Raw genomic sequence first — 12,153 nt, 5'->3', positions numbered from 1 at the left:
CTCAACGGCACAATCAGCTTATCATAATGTGATGCTGTCACAATCTCTAAAACTTGGGGCAAGGGTCAAACTTGGTGCAGGCTTTTGAGTTGGAAATCTGGGGGTGAAGCTTTACGCCTGAGCCTCAGACCCATCCCTAGCAAGCCACGAGCTTCCTGGCCATGGCAAAGTACAGCGTTCACATCTGACTGTAATGGCTGGGTTTTATAGACCGACACAGCTTTCTCCATTATGCAACATGCAATGGTTCAAAAATATGTCTGAATTTAAAAATATCAAATCCCAAATAAAATCAATCAGCTGCAAATTTCTCTGCCTCTCACTCTCCAGAACTGAGAGGTTCTAACCCTTGGGAAAGGATGAAGAGGTGAGTTTCATTTCTCATAAAGAAAACAGAAGGTTGAGAGCTGAGTTTTAATAAGGTTGTTTAAAATTTTGGCTGGGCAGGATTTTGCGTACCCCCCCTCCCCACCCCATTGGACGATCCCGGCGCTGTCAATGGGGTTTCCTGTTCTGTGCACCCATCCCCTCCCTCCTCCTTTGCTCCCAGAAAACCCGAGGCAGGGGATTCACTGTCCACGGGTCCGGAAGATCTCGCCAGCGAGACCTGCTGGAAAATTTCAGCCGGTGTTCCCACTTCCCCACTGGGAGGGACTGAAACTCGATAGACGTGAATAAACCCAATGGGGAATTCAGGAGAAGGTTCTTTACTCAGAGAGTGGCGAGATTGTGGAACTCACACCCACAGGGAGTGATTAAACCCAGCAGAGTTTCATTTAAAGGAAAGTCAACTGAAGACGTCAGTGAGAGAGAGAGCGAGGCAGCGAGGAATAGAACGATATGTTGTCAGAGTTGGACCATAAGACAAAGGATCTGGAGCAGGCCTTCGAGCCTGCTCCGCTAGTCAATAAGATCATGGATGATCTGACTGGCGTTAATCCCACTTTCCTGCCTGTCCCTATTACCCTTGACTCCCTTGTCAATCAGAAATTTGTGGGCTGGGCGGAGGCTCGTGTGGAACATAAATGTTGACGTGGGTTAATCAGTCCCGTACCAGCCTCCCCAAACAGGCGCCGGAATGTGGCGACTAGGGGCTTTTCACTGTAACTTCATTTGAAGCCTACTTGTGACAATAAGCGATTTTAATTTCATTCAAATAGGCTGTTTCCGTGCTGTTAATTACTTTGAATTATGTGCTGAGTCTTTCTGGTCCATTATTAAAGACAGACCTGTAGTACACTAACCACAGAACCCAGAGAATCCCTACGGTGCAGAAGGGGGCTTTCCAGCCCTTCAAGTCTGCATCCACCCTCTGAAAGAGACCCGTACCTCGGGCCACTGCCCCGTCCTATCCCCGTAACCCTATGACCCTATGACCCCACCTAATCTGCACATCTTTGAACACTAAGGGGCAATTTAGTATAGCCAGTTCAGGCAGTGCCCTATTTGCCTCCCCCCCCCCCCCCTTTCACCAACACGCTGACTCCCTCCCTCCCCACCACCCTCCTTTCCCCTCTCTCCCCACCAACCCCCTTCCTTTCCCTTCTGTTGGTACAGAGGTGAGGGTATCTGGTCTCTCCAGCGCAAAGTTTAGTGTTTGTACCATTTGTTTTTTGTAGATATGTGTTGTGAACTGTTTTAATAATCAGATTATCCACCCCCCCACCCCCTCCCCGTACATTGATACTGAGAGGAGGGCACCCTGTTTCTCCAATACAAAATTATGTGTGCACCGTTTGGCCTTGTGTATATTTTTTACTGTTTAATAAAAAGATTTGGCCAATCGACCTAACCAGCACTTAGTAACTTTGCCCTTAGTGTTGGGTGGGGTTACTGGGTTATGGGGATAGGGTGGAGGTGTTAACCTTGGGTAGGGTGCTCTTTCCAGGAGCCGGTGCAGACTCGATGGGCCGAATGGCCTCCTTCTGCACTGTAAATTCTATGTTCTATGTTCTAAGCACATCTTTGGACTTCATTAAGACTGAAGTTTGGAAGAATGGCAAAGATTGGGAGGATGTGAGTCTGCACCTGCACAATTCCACCGCACCATTGACCCCAATCAGACCCCCAACCCTCACCCACACGCACATTGGGCTTGCAATCAGAGCTGAGCATCTCAGGAAAAAGACAGGGCTGTATTTACTGAATAATGAACATTTTCCATAATCAGGGAAGCCCATGATGCATGTGACCACTAAGTCATATCCTTAAAGTGGCGATATTCACACCAAAGCTCTGAAGATGGTTCAAATTGGACTCGAAAGGTTAACTCTGTTTCTCTCTCCATAGATGCTGCCTGACCCCCTGAGTGTTTCCAGCATTTTCTGTTTCTATTTCACATCTCCAGCTTCCGTAGTATTTTGCTTTTATACCTTTGCATTTACATTGGCAGATGCCTGATTGAGAGATGCGTGGGGTGAGGGTGAAGAAAATGAAAAAGGAAGAGTATTTATTAAAAGACAGAATACAGTCTTTCAAAGACGAAACCGGGAAAAAACAGTCTTCAATTGATTCAAACACCCACGTACGCGCCTGTATATATTCACACCTCGGGACTGTAGCGAAATAGGAACCCTGCTTCTCCGGCCTAGTCTGTAACCTCAGCAAAGTGCTACGCTCTTCCAAATCTTTCCAAAATTCTCAAACAGGCTTAATAAAAGAACCAGGTGTGTGATTTTATTCAACGCTGCAAGTTGTGACTGCACCGTGGGACAAGACAGGGCTGCCCTCTCTCCCCACTGCTGTTTGCGCTGGCCATAGAGTCGCTGGCAATTGCACTGAGAGCTTCCAGGGGCTGGAGAGGGCTGGTCCGGGGGGGGGGAGTGGAACATAGAGCCTCGTTATACGCGGATGATCTGCTGTCATATGTATCGAACCCAATGGTGGGGATGGACGGTATTATGGCAACCCTGAGGGAATTTGGCCGGTTCTCCGGATACAAACTGAACATGGCTAAGAGCGAGTTGTTTGTAATTCAGGCGAGGGGGCAGGAGAGTTGGCTGAAGGGGTTGCCGTTCAGGCTGGTGGGGGAGAGTTTCCGATATTTGGGGATTCAGGTGGCACGGGACTGGGGCAGGTTGCACAAGCTCAACCTGTCCCAACTGGTGGAACGAGTGAGGAGGAGGTCCGGAGGTGGGATGCGCTCCCACTATCATTGGCGGGGAGGGTGCAGACTGTTAAGATGACGATTCTCCCGCGGTTCTTTGTTTTTCAGTATCTCCCCATCTTTGTCCTGCGGTCCTTCTTTAAGAGGCTGAATAAAATTATTCTGGGATTTGTATGGGCGGGGAAGTGCCCACGGGTGAAGAGGGTGATGCTTGAAAGGAACAGAGGAGAAGGGGGGCTGGCGTTGCTGAACTGCTAGGGTAGAGTAGAGTAGGGGGATATTGAGGCAGGTCTGTGCGTGAACAGAGCCGTGGTTTGCATTATGTTTAATGTGGAATTTGTGTCTTGACTTCTTTTTTCGTTTGTACTGTACAATGTCATTTTTTCTATATGCCTAAAGTACCTCAATAAAATTGTTTGTAAAAAAAAAACACTGCAAGTTGTGACAGCTGGAAGGATATAAAGGATATCAGAAGCTAGGGCAGCACGGTGGCCTAGTGGTTAGCACAACCGCCTCACGACGCTGAGGTCCCAGGTTCGATCCCGGCTCTGGATCACTGTCCGTGTGGAGTTTGCACATTCTCCCCGTGTTTGCGTGGGTTTCACCCCCACAACCCAAAAATGTGCAGAGTAGGTGGATTGGCCGTGCTAAATTGCCCCTTAATAGAAAAAATAATTGGGTAATCTAAATTTATAAAAAAAAAGGATATCAGAAGCAGGTTCAATAAGAACTTTCAAAATGATATACCCTGGACAAGGAAAAATTCAAAGGAACACGGGTAAAGAGCAAGGGGGACGGAATTAACTGAATTGCACTTTCAAAGAGCTTGCACTGGCACAATAGGCCAAATGGCCTCATTCTATGCTGTAAGATTCTATGATTCTACGGTCTAATTTCCAGGGGAAGGACGAATCCACATTGACAGCAGGCAGGGCTTCAGTTGCAATTGCGTTCACGTTCAATTTGCAACACTTGGAAACCACTACGTGTATTAGCAGGTGTATTAGCAAACGGAGCACATTCTTACTGGACCAATGATCTGGAGACAGGAGTTCAAGTCCCACCACAGATGATGGGGGAATTTAAATTCAATTAATTAAATAAATCTGGAATAAAAAGCTAGTCTCAGGCATGGTGACCCTGAAACTAACAGATTGTCGTAAAAAACCCGTCCCGCTTATTAATGCCCTATAGGGAAGGAAATCTGCTGTCTTTACCCGGTCTGGCCTACATATGAGTTCAGACCACAGTGATGTGTTTGACTCTGAATTACCCTCTGCAATGGCCCAGTAAGCTATTTAGTTGTGTTCAAGAAGGGTGTTCCCACCTTCTCAAGGGCAATTAGGGTGGGCAATAAATGCTGACTTTGCCACATCGTCTGAATTAATAAAAAAAAGTTAGGAAGGTTTTGGGAATGGTGAAATACACGACCAGGAAAGATTACACTTCAAGGTCATTATCAAACTTCAATACCCCTCAATCACCCACTCCTTCAAATATCTGTTCTTTTCTCCTGTGGAGTTCTTCCCACCTTGGGCTGGATTCTCCACTTTTGAGACTAAATCCCCACGTCGTTGTGAAAACCGTGGTCTTTTATGCCAGGAAAACTGGTGTCAAAAGGCCACAGATTCCCTGTCTTGCTGGGGGCTAGCAGGGAGCCGTTGTTGAGCTTGCAGTTCTAGCTGCCGATGCGCCCCACCTCCCCCCCCCCCCCGCACTTCCGGGTCAGAGGCCCCGCATGCGCACAGTGGCGGCTTCCAGCAGCCACGCCGTGCTCCATGGCGGACTCAGCCCGTGGACCTGGATAGCCGAAATAGTGCCCCGCATCGGCCACACGCCCGACCCGGACCGCCCGCACACACAGCCCTCAGTCTCAAATGAAGCCCCCCCCCCGCCCTCCGATCGGCTCTCCCTGACTGTGACGTCCCTGAACTGAGTCAGCAGCGGCCTCGCGAGGATCACGGATGGTGGGACCATGTTAGAACCACTCCATCGGGAATTTGGGCGGTCGGGGACAGAGTATCGCGGGGCGGCCCTCGGCCAACGGCCCTCAGCCATGAATACTCAGCGCGGTGTACTCCGTGAGTACGCCGACTTTCGGGCGGGCGGAGAATTGCGAAACCGGCAACGGTCCCGATTTTTTGTGTGAAAACGGATTCTCCACCCTGTCGTCAAACGCGATTTAGGCGTCCGGTGGTGGTGGTGGGGGGGGGGGGGGGAATCCAGCCCACCATCTCCTCCATGGGCTGCCCTGACCCCATATTTTCTGTGTAATGTAATTTAATCGAAACCAATCAATTTTACTGAGCTTGGCCCAAGTTCCATTTGCAAGAGACTGGGGCAGTACTGAAACTGTTTGCGTCGCTCAATTTATTTTATTCCTGACAAATCTCGACCATTGGAGCAGTAGTTCCATCGAGGCCTTTTCTTGTGGGCAACTTGTGGTACATCAATATTCTTTGTGTAGATGAAAACAACTTTTTGCGTTCCCATCGGCTCTTACATCTTAATCAACAAAGTAGCTTCGAGTCAGAAGAGAAAGAAATCAAGATGGAAAGAGCAAAATAAAGGGCATTCTTCCTGGATAAAAGAGATTCCATATTACATCACAGCGCAGAAACAGGTCCAGCGGCCCCAACTGTTCCACGTGAGCTTACTCCTGGCTCCTTTCAACACGTCCCATCAGCACAACCTTTTTATTCCTTTCAACCTCCTGCATTCAGCAGCTTCTCCTGAAATCCACCGATACCATTCACCTCAGCTACCCCTGGTGGGCCTGAGCTCCCACCAGTCTCCGAGTAAAGACGCTTCTCCTGAATTCCAGATTAGATTTGTTGGTTTCAATTTTCTCCAGCCTCAGCTCCCCATGAGTGACTCTCTATTCTCCCAAAGCCCAGTGGAACAGCAGAGAGTGGAATGCTTGACACAATCGGCAAATTGCTGGCACTAAATGAACTGAATGTTGTTTTAGTCTCATTAATTGTTGAAGACAGGCAAAGGATAAAAACTAGATAATAAGCGGCCGATAGAAATAAATGCTGCAAAACTACTAATCAGATCCTCGGACTACACACAGAAAAGATGAAAGACAACAAGAAAGCAGAACTCACGACACGTTACTTACTTTTTGCCGATGTTGAAGAGGAGGCCATTAGGATCAACAGCACCCAGAGTGTTGACATTTTTCGGCACTGCATTACCCTGGCAGGAGCAATTCAGAAAGGGGCAGCATCAAAGAAAACAGGAACAGGGGGAGAGAGAGAGGCAGATGAGGAAAATGAAATCAACTGACTAGAAAGAGTTAGGGCAGAAGGTTTAACTTTTATCTAGATGGACCAGAGGTCAGATTCCAAACTCCAAACAGTGGTTCTAGGCCCCCTGGGTTAAATATTAATCAGCTGTAATTTGACGTGGATCCTGGAATCAACTGGCCCAAAACATTCCGGGTCCTCAGTTCATCGGAATGAAAAGGCACACACGACACCTCACACTCGATCAAAGTGATGAATCAGCATTGCAAAGGCTTTGTTACTCCCTCCAGTGTAACTTTCTGTCCATTTTCCCAGACCTTACAATTAAGGCGGTAGATGTTAAAGGCCTCTTTGAAAAGGTCCAGGAAAGTCCTTCTTGTTGAAATCACAAAGTACGGACGAATCTCTCAAGTTTAATCTTATATTCCACTCTCATCCCAAGTTCACTGATGTCATCCAGGTCATTGGTTACGCAGGAAGAGACTTGCATTTATGTAGAACATTTCGTAACTGGAGGAAACTGCAAATTGCTGGACAGCCAATTATGTCCTTGTGAAGCATTGTATTGTTGTAATAGATCATAGAATTTACAGTGCAGAAGGAGGCCATTCGGCCCATCAAGTCTGCACCGGCTCCTGGAAAGAGCACCCTACCCAAGGTTAACACCTCCACCCTATCCCCATAACCCAGTAACCCCCACCCAACACTAAGGGCAATTTTGGACACTAAGGGCAATTTATCATGTCAAATCCACCTAACTTGCACATCTTTGGACTGTGGGAGGAAACCGGAGCACCCGGAGGAAACCCACGCACACACGGGGAGGATGTGCAGACTCCGCACAGACAGTGACCCAAGCCGGAATCGAACCTGGGACCCTGGAGCTGTGAAGCCATTGTGCTATCCACAATGCTACCGTGCTGCGTAATGGAAGAAACACAGCAGCCAATATGATCAACTGTTTTTTTTTTTTTTTTTAAATAATTTTTATTGAATTTTTCAAAATACAAACATTTTAACCCCCCCTACATTTACATTTAAATTATAACGAAACAAAGTCAAACCCCCCTACTTAACAAGAAAAAGAAAAAAAAAAAAAAAAAATTCCCCCCCCCCCCCCTACCCGCGCGTCCCCCCCACCCCCCCCCCCCGCCGGCGAACCGACAGTCAGACCAACTTATCATTTCTAGCAGCGTCCTCGGGCAGGCCTTGCCCGTGCCACCGCCGCTACCGTACTTCCTTCGTCGTTGTCCCCCCTCCCCCCCCCCCCTCCCCCCCTCCCGCCCTCCCCTCCCCTCCCGGGTTGCTGCTGTCATGGCCTCAGTTTCTATCTCTGATCCAAGAGGTCTAGGAAGGGTTGCCATCGCCTGGAAAACCCCTGCACCGACCCTCTCAGGGCGAATTTGATCCTTTCCAATTGGATGAAGTTTGCCATGTCGTTTAACCAGGTGTTAACACTCGGAGGCCTTTCGTCCCTCCACTGAATCAGGATCCTCCTCCGAGCCACCAAGGACGCAAAGGCTAATATTCCAGCCTCCCTCGCCTCCTGTACCCCCGGTTCCACCCCAACCCCGAAGATCGCAAGTCCCCATCCTGGCTTGACCCTGGACCCCACCACTCTCGACACCGTCCCTGCCACCCCCTTCCAGAACTCCTCCAGTGCCGGACATGCCCAAAACATATGTGCATGATTCGCAGGGCTTCCCGAACATCTAATACACCTGTCTTCACCCCCGAAAAACCGACTCATCCTTGTCCCCGTCATGTGGGCTCTATGCAGTACCTTAAATTGAATGAGACTTAGTCTCGCACATGACGACGACGAGTTGACCCTCTCCAGGGCGTCTGCCCATGTCCCGTCCTCTATCTGTTCCCCCAGCTCTAACTCCCACTTATCTTTCAGCTCCTCTACTGGTACCTCCTCCACCTCCTGCATAATCTTATAGATGTCCGAGATCTTCCCCTCCCCGACCCAGACCCCTGATAGCACCCTATCACTCACCCCCCTGTCGGGGAGCGCGGGGAACCCCGCTACCTGTCGTCTGGCAAATGCCTTCACTTGGAGGTACCTGAACGTGTTCCCCGGGGGGAGCCCAAATTTCTCCTCCAGCTCTCCCAGGCTCGCAAACCTCCCCTCTATAAACAAGTCCCTCAGTTGTCTAATACCCGCCCTCTGCCAGCTCTGGAATCCCCCTCCTGTGTTTCCCGGCGCAAATCTGTGGTTCCCTCTTAGTGGTGCCCCTATCAGACCTCCCACTTCCCCCCTGTGTCGCCTCCACTGCCCCCAGATCTTGAGGGTGGCCGCCACCACCGGGCTCGTGGTATACCTCGTGGGAGGGAGCGGCCATGGTGCCGTTACCAGTGCCCCTAAGCTTATGTTGCCGCAGGACGCCCTCTCCATGCGCTTCCAGGCTGCCCCCTCCCCTTCCATCATCCACTTTCGTACCATCGATGTATTTGCCGCCCAGTAATATCCTGAAAGGTTGGGTAACGCCAGCCCTCCACTATCCCTACTCCGCTCCAAAAAGACCCTTCTAACTCTCGGGGTGCCATGTGCCCACACATACCCCATGATACTACTCGTTACCTTCTTGAAAAAGGCCCTGGGGAGGAAGATGGGCAGACACTGGAACAAAAACAAGAACCTCGGGAGGACCGTCATTTTAACTGACTGCACCCTCCCTGCCAGCGACAGCGGCACCATGTCCCACCTCTTAAACTCCTCCTCCATCTGCTCCACCAGTCTGGAAAAGTTCAACTTGTGTAGGGTCCCCCAGTTCTTTGCCACCTGCACCCCCAAATACCTAAAACTTTTAACTGCTCTTTTGAAGGGGAGCCTCCCAATTCCCTCCCCTTGGTCTCCCGGGTGTATTACAAAGACCTCACTTTTCCCCAGATTTAATTTATATCCCGAAAAGTCCCCGAACTCCGCTAGTATCCCCATTACCTCCGGCATTCCCCCCTCCGGGTCTGCCACATACAACAACAAATCATCCGCATAGAGCGAGACCCGATGTTCCTCCCCTCCCCTTGTCAGTCCTCTCCACCCCCCTGAACCCCTCAGTGCCATCGCCAACGGCTCAATCGCTAATGCAAAGAGTAAGGGAGATAGGGGACATCCCTGCCTAGTACCTCGATGGAGCCCAAAATATTCTGACCTCCTCCCGTTTGTTACCACACTTGCCATCGGAGCTGAATAGAGCAGTTTTACCCACTTGATAAATCCCTCCCCAAACCCAAACCTTTCCAACGTCTCCCACAAGTATTCCCACTCCACCCTGTCAAATGCCTTCTCCGCGTCCAGCGCTACCACTATCTCCGCCTCCCCTTCCACTGCTGGCATCATAATCACATTTAACAATCTCCGGACATTTGTGTTAAGTTGGCGTCCCTTCACGAACCCCGTCTGGTCTTCATGGACTACCCCTGGCACACAGTCCTCTATCCTGGTTGCCAGGACCTTTGCTAACAGCTTGGCATCTACATTTAAGAGGGAGATAGGCCTGTAGGACCCGCACTGGACCGGGTCCTTGTCCCGCTTCAAAATCAAGGAGATCAGGGCCTGCGACATTGTTGGAGGCAGAACCCCCCCCTCGCGCGCCTCATTGAAGGCTCGCACCAGCACTGGACCCACCAAGTCCACAAATTTCCTGTAAAACTCCACCGGGAACCCATCCGGCCCCGGCGCCTTCCCCGCCTGCATCTGGCCTATCCCTTTAATTAGCTCCTGCAGCTCTATCGGCGCCCCCAACCCTTCCACCAGCTCCTCCTGTACCTTTGGGAACCCCAATTTGTCGAGAAAGTTCTTCATTCCCCCTCTCCTCTTCGGCGGTTCAGACCTATACAATTCCCTATAGAAGTCCCTAAAGACCCTATTCACCTCTTGCCCCTTCTGCACTACATCCCCACCCCTCTCTCTCACTCCCCCAATCTCTCTGGCTGCATCTCGCTTACGAAGCTGGTGTGCCAGCATCCTGCTCGCCTTTTCCCCGTACTCATACGCCGCACCCTGCGCCCTTCTCCACTGCATTTCCGCCTTCCTAGTGGTCAGTAGGTCGAACCTGGCCTGCAAGCTACGCCGCTCCCTTAATAGCCCCTCCTCTGGCGCCGCCGCATATTTCCTATCTACTTCTAGGAGCTCCCCCACCAGCCCCTTTCCTGCCTCTCCTTCCTCTCTCTGTGTGCCCTTATGGAGATCAGCTCTCCTCTAATCACTGCTTTCAAGGCCTCCCAGACCGTCCCCACCTGCACCTCACCTGTGTCATTCGTACCCAGATAGTTCTCAATGCCCGTTCTCACCCTTCTGCACACCTCTTCGTCCGCCAGCAGCCCTACATCCAGGCGCCACAACGGGCGTTGGTCCCGCGCCTCCCCCATGTCCACGTCCACCCAATGTGGTGCATGGTCCGATATCGCAATGGCCGAGTACTCCGTGTCCTGCACTCTCGGTATCAGCCCCCTGTTCAATACGAAAAAATCGATCCTAGAGTACACTCTGTGGACGTGGGAGAAAAAAGAATACTCCCTCGCCCTAGGCCTACCAAATCTCCATGGGTCTACCCCTCCCATCTGCTCCATGAACCCCCTTAACACCTCTGCCGCTGCCGGCCTCCTATTCGTCCTGGAACTCGATCTATCCAGCCCAGGGTCTAACACCGTATTAAAGTCCCCTCCCATGATCAGGCCCCCTGCCTCCAGTCCCGGGATGAGGCCCAGCAGGCGCCTCATAAAACCCGCGTCGTCCCAGTTCGGGGCATACACATTTACCAGTACCACACTCTCTCCCTGCAGCCTACCCCTCACCATCACGTACCTGCCCTCCTTGTCTGCCACCACCTCTGCCGCCACAAACGACACTCTCTTTCCCACCAAAATCGCCACCCCCCGGTTCTTGATATCCAAGCCTGAGTGGAACACCTGTCCCACCCACCCCCTTCTCAGGCGGACCTGATCTGCTACCCTCAAATGAGTCTCCTGCAGCATTGCTACATCAGCCTTCAGTCCCTTCAGGTGTGAGAAGACCCTTGATCTTTTGACCGGCCCATTCAGCCCCCTTACGTTCCACGTGATCAATCGGGTCGCAGAGCGACCCGTCCCTACTCCCTGTCGATTAGCCATGTCTTGTCCCTTGCTCGCCCCGGGTCATCCCTTCTTTTCTGACCCGCTTCCCATAGCGATGGCCCCCCCCCCCCGGCTCTCCCCTTCTCGTCCCTGGTCTTTCTAGCAGCAACCCGGTGTCCCCCCCCAGTCCCCCCCCCCCTTCCCCCCCCCCCCCCCTGGCTAGGACCCCTCCTAGCCGCGATGTACCCCACATCGTACTCCCGAGAGTCAGCTGGTCTCCGCTGACCCGGCTGCTCCTGCCACATTCCGACTCCTCCCGGTTCACCCCATCTGCGCCCGTGAAAGATCCCCTTAAAACCCCCGAGAAAGACCCGCATAATCAACCCGCTCCCCCCCGTCCCGTCTCCCCAACTTAACGATATAAATACAAATACCCAATGGCAACTAAATACATAAATACTTAACTACATACTTAAATAACAAAATAATTAACTAACTATCAACTAACAGTGTGCCCAACCATCACCCTCCATCAAACAGTATAAATAACCGCAGATAACCATAACCCGAAAAGAAAAAAAAGAACAAAAAACCCCCCCAAGCACCCAAAGAAAAAGGGTAAGAGGGGTAAATAACTAAGGGAAATTGGAAACGGGAAAAAACACCCCATAAGAAGCCAACGACCCACAATAGAGATTTCAACAGTACAAATATACAGAAACACCCAACAACTCG

The 12,153-nt window shown here is 50.9% G+C and overlaps 1 protein-coding gene across 1 annotated transcript in view; it reads right to left on the bottom strand.

Annotated features, from left to right (window-relative positions):
• The window catches only part of LOC119963775 (microsomal triglyceride transfer protein large subunit-like), a 73,292-nt gene extending 66,909 nt beyond the window's left edge, over positions 1–6,383 (bottom strand). The window contains 1 exon segment of the mRNA XM_038793061.1: positions 6,231–6,383. Coding sequence (XP_038648989.1) covers positions 6,231–6,303 — 73 coding nt within the window. The 5' untranslated portion in view covers positions 6,304–6,383.
• Between the last annotated feature and the right edge of the window lie 5,770 nt (positions 6,384–12,153).

This window comes from Scyliorhinus canicula, chromosome 3 (genome assembly GCF_902713615.1).
Source record: "Scyliorhinus canicula chromosome 3, sScyCan1.1, whole genome shotgun sequence".
NCBI classification, from domain to species: Eukaryota; Metazoa; Chordata; class Chondrichthyes; order Carcharhiniformes; family Scyliorhinidae; genus Scyliorhinus; species Scyliorhinus canicula.
The sequence above is the reverse complement of the archived record's forward strand: the minus strand, read 5'-3'. Positions and strand labels throughout refer to the sequence as shown.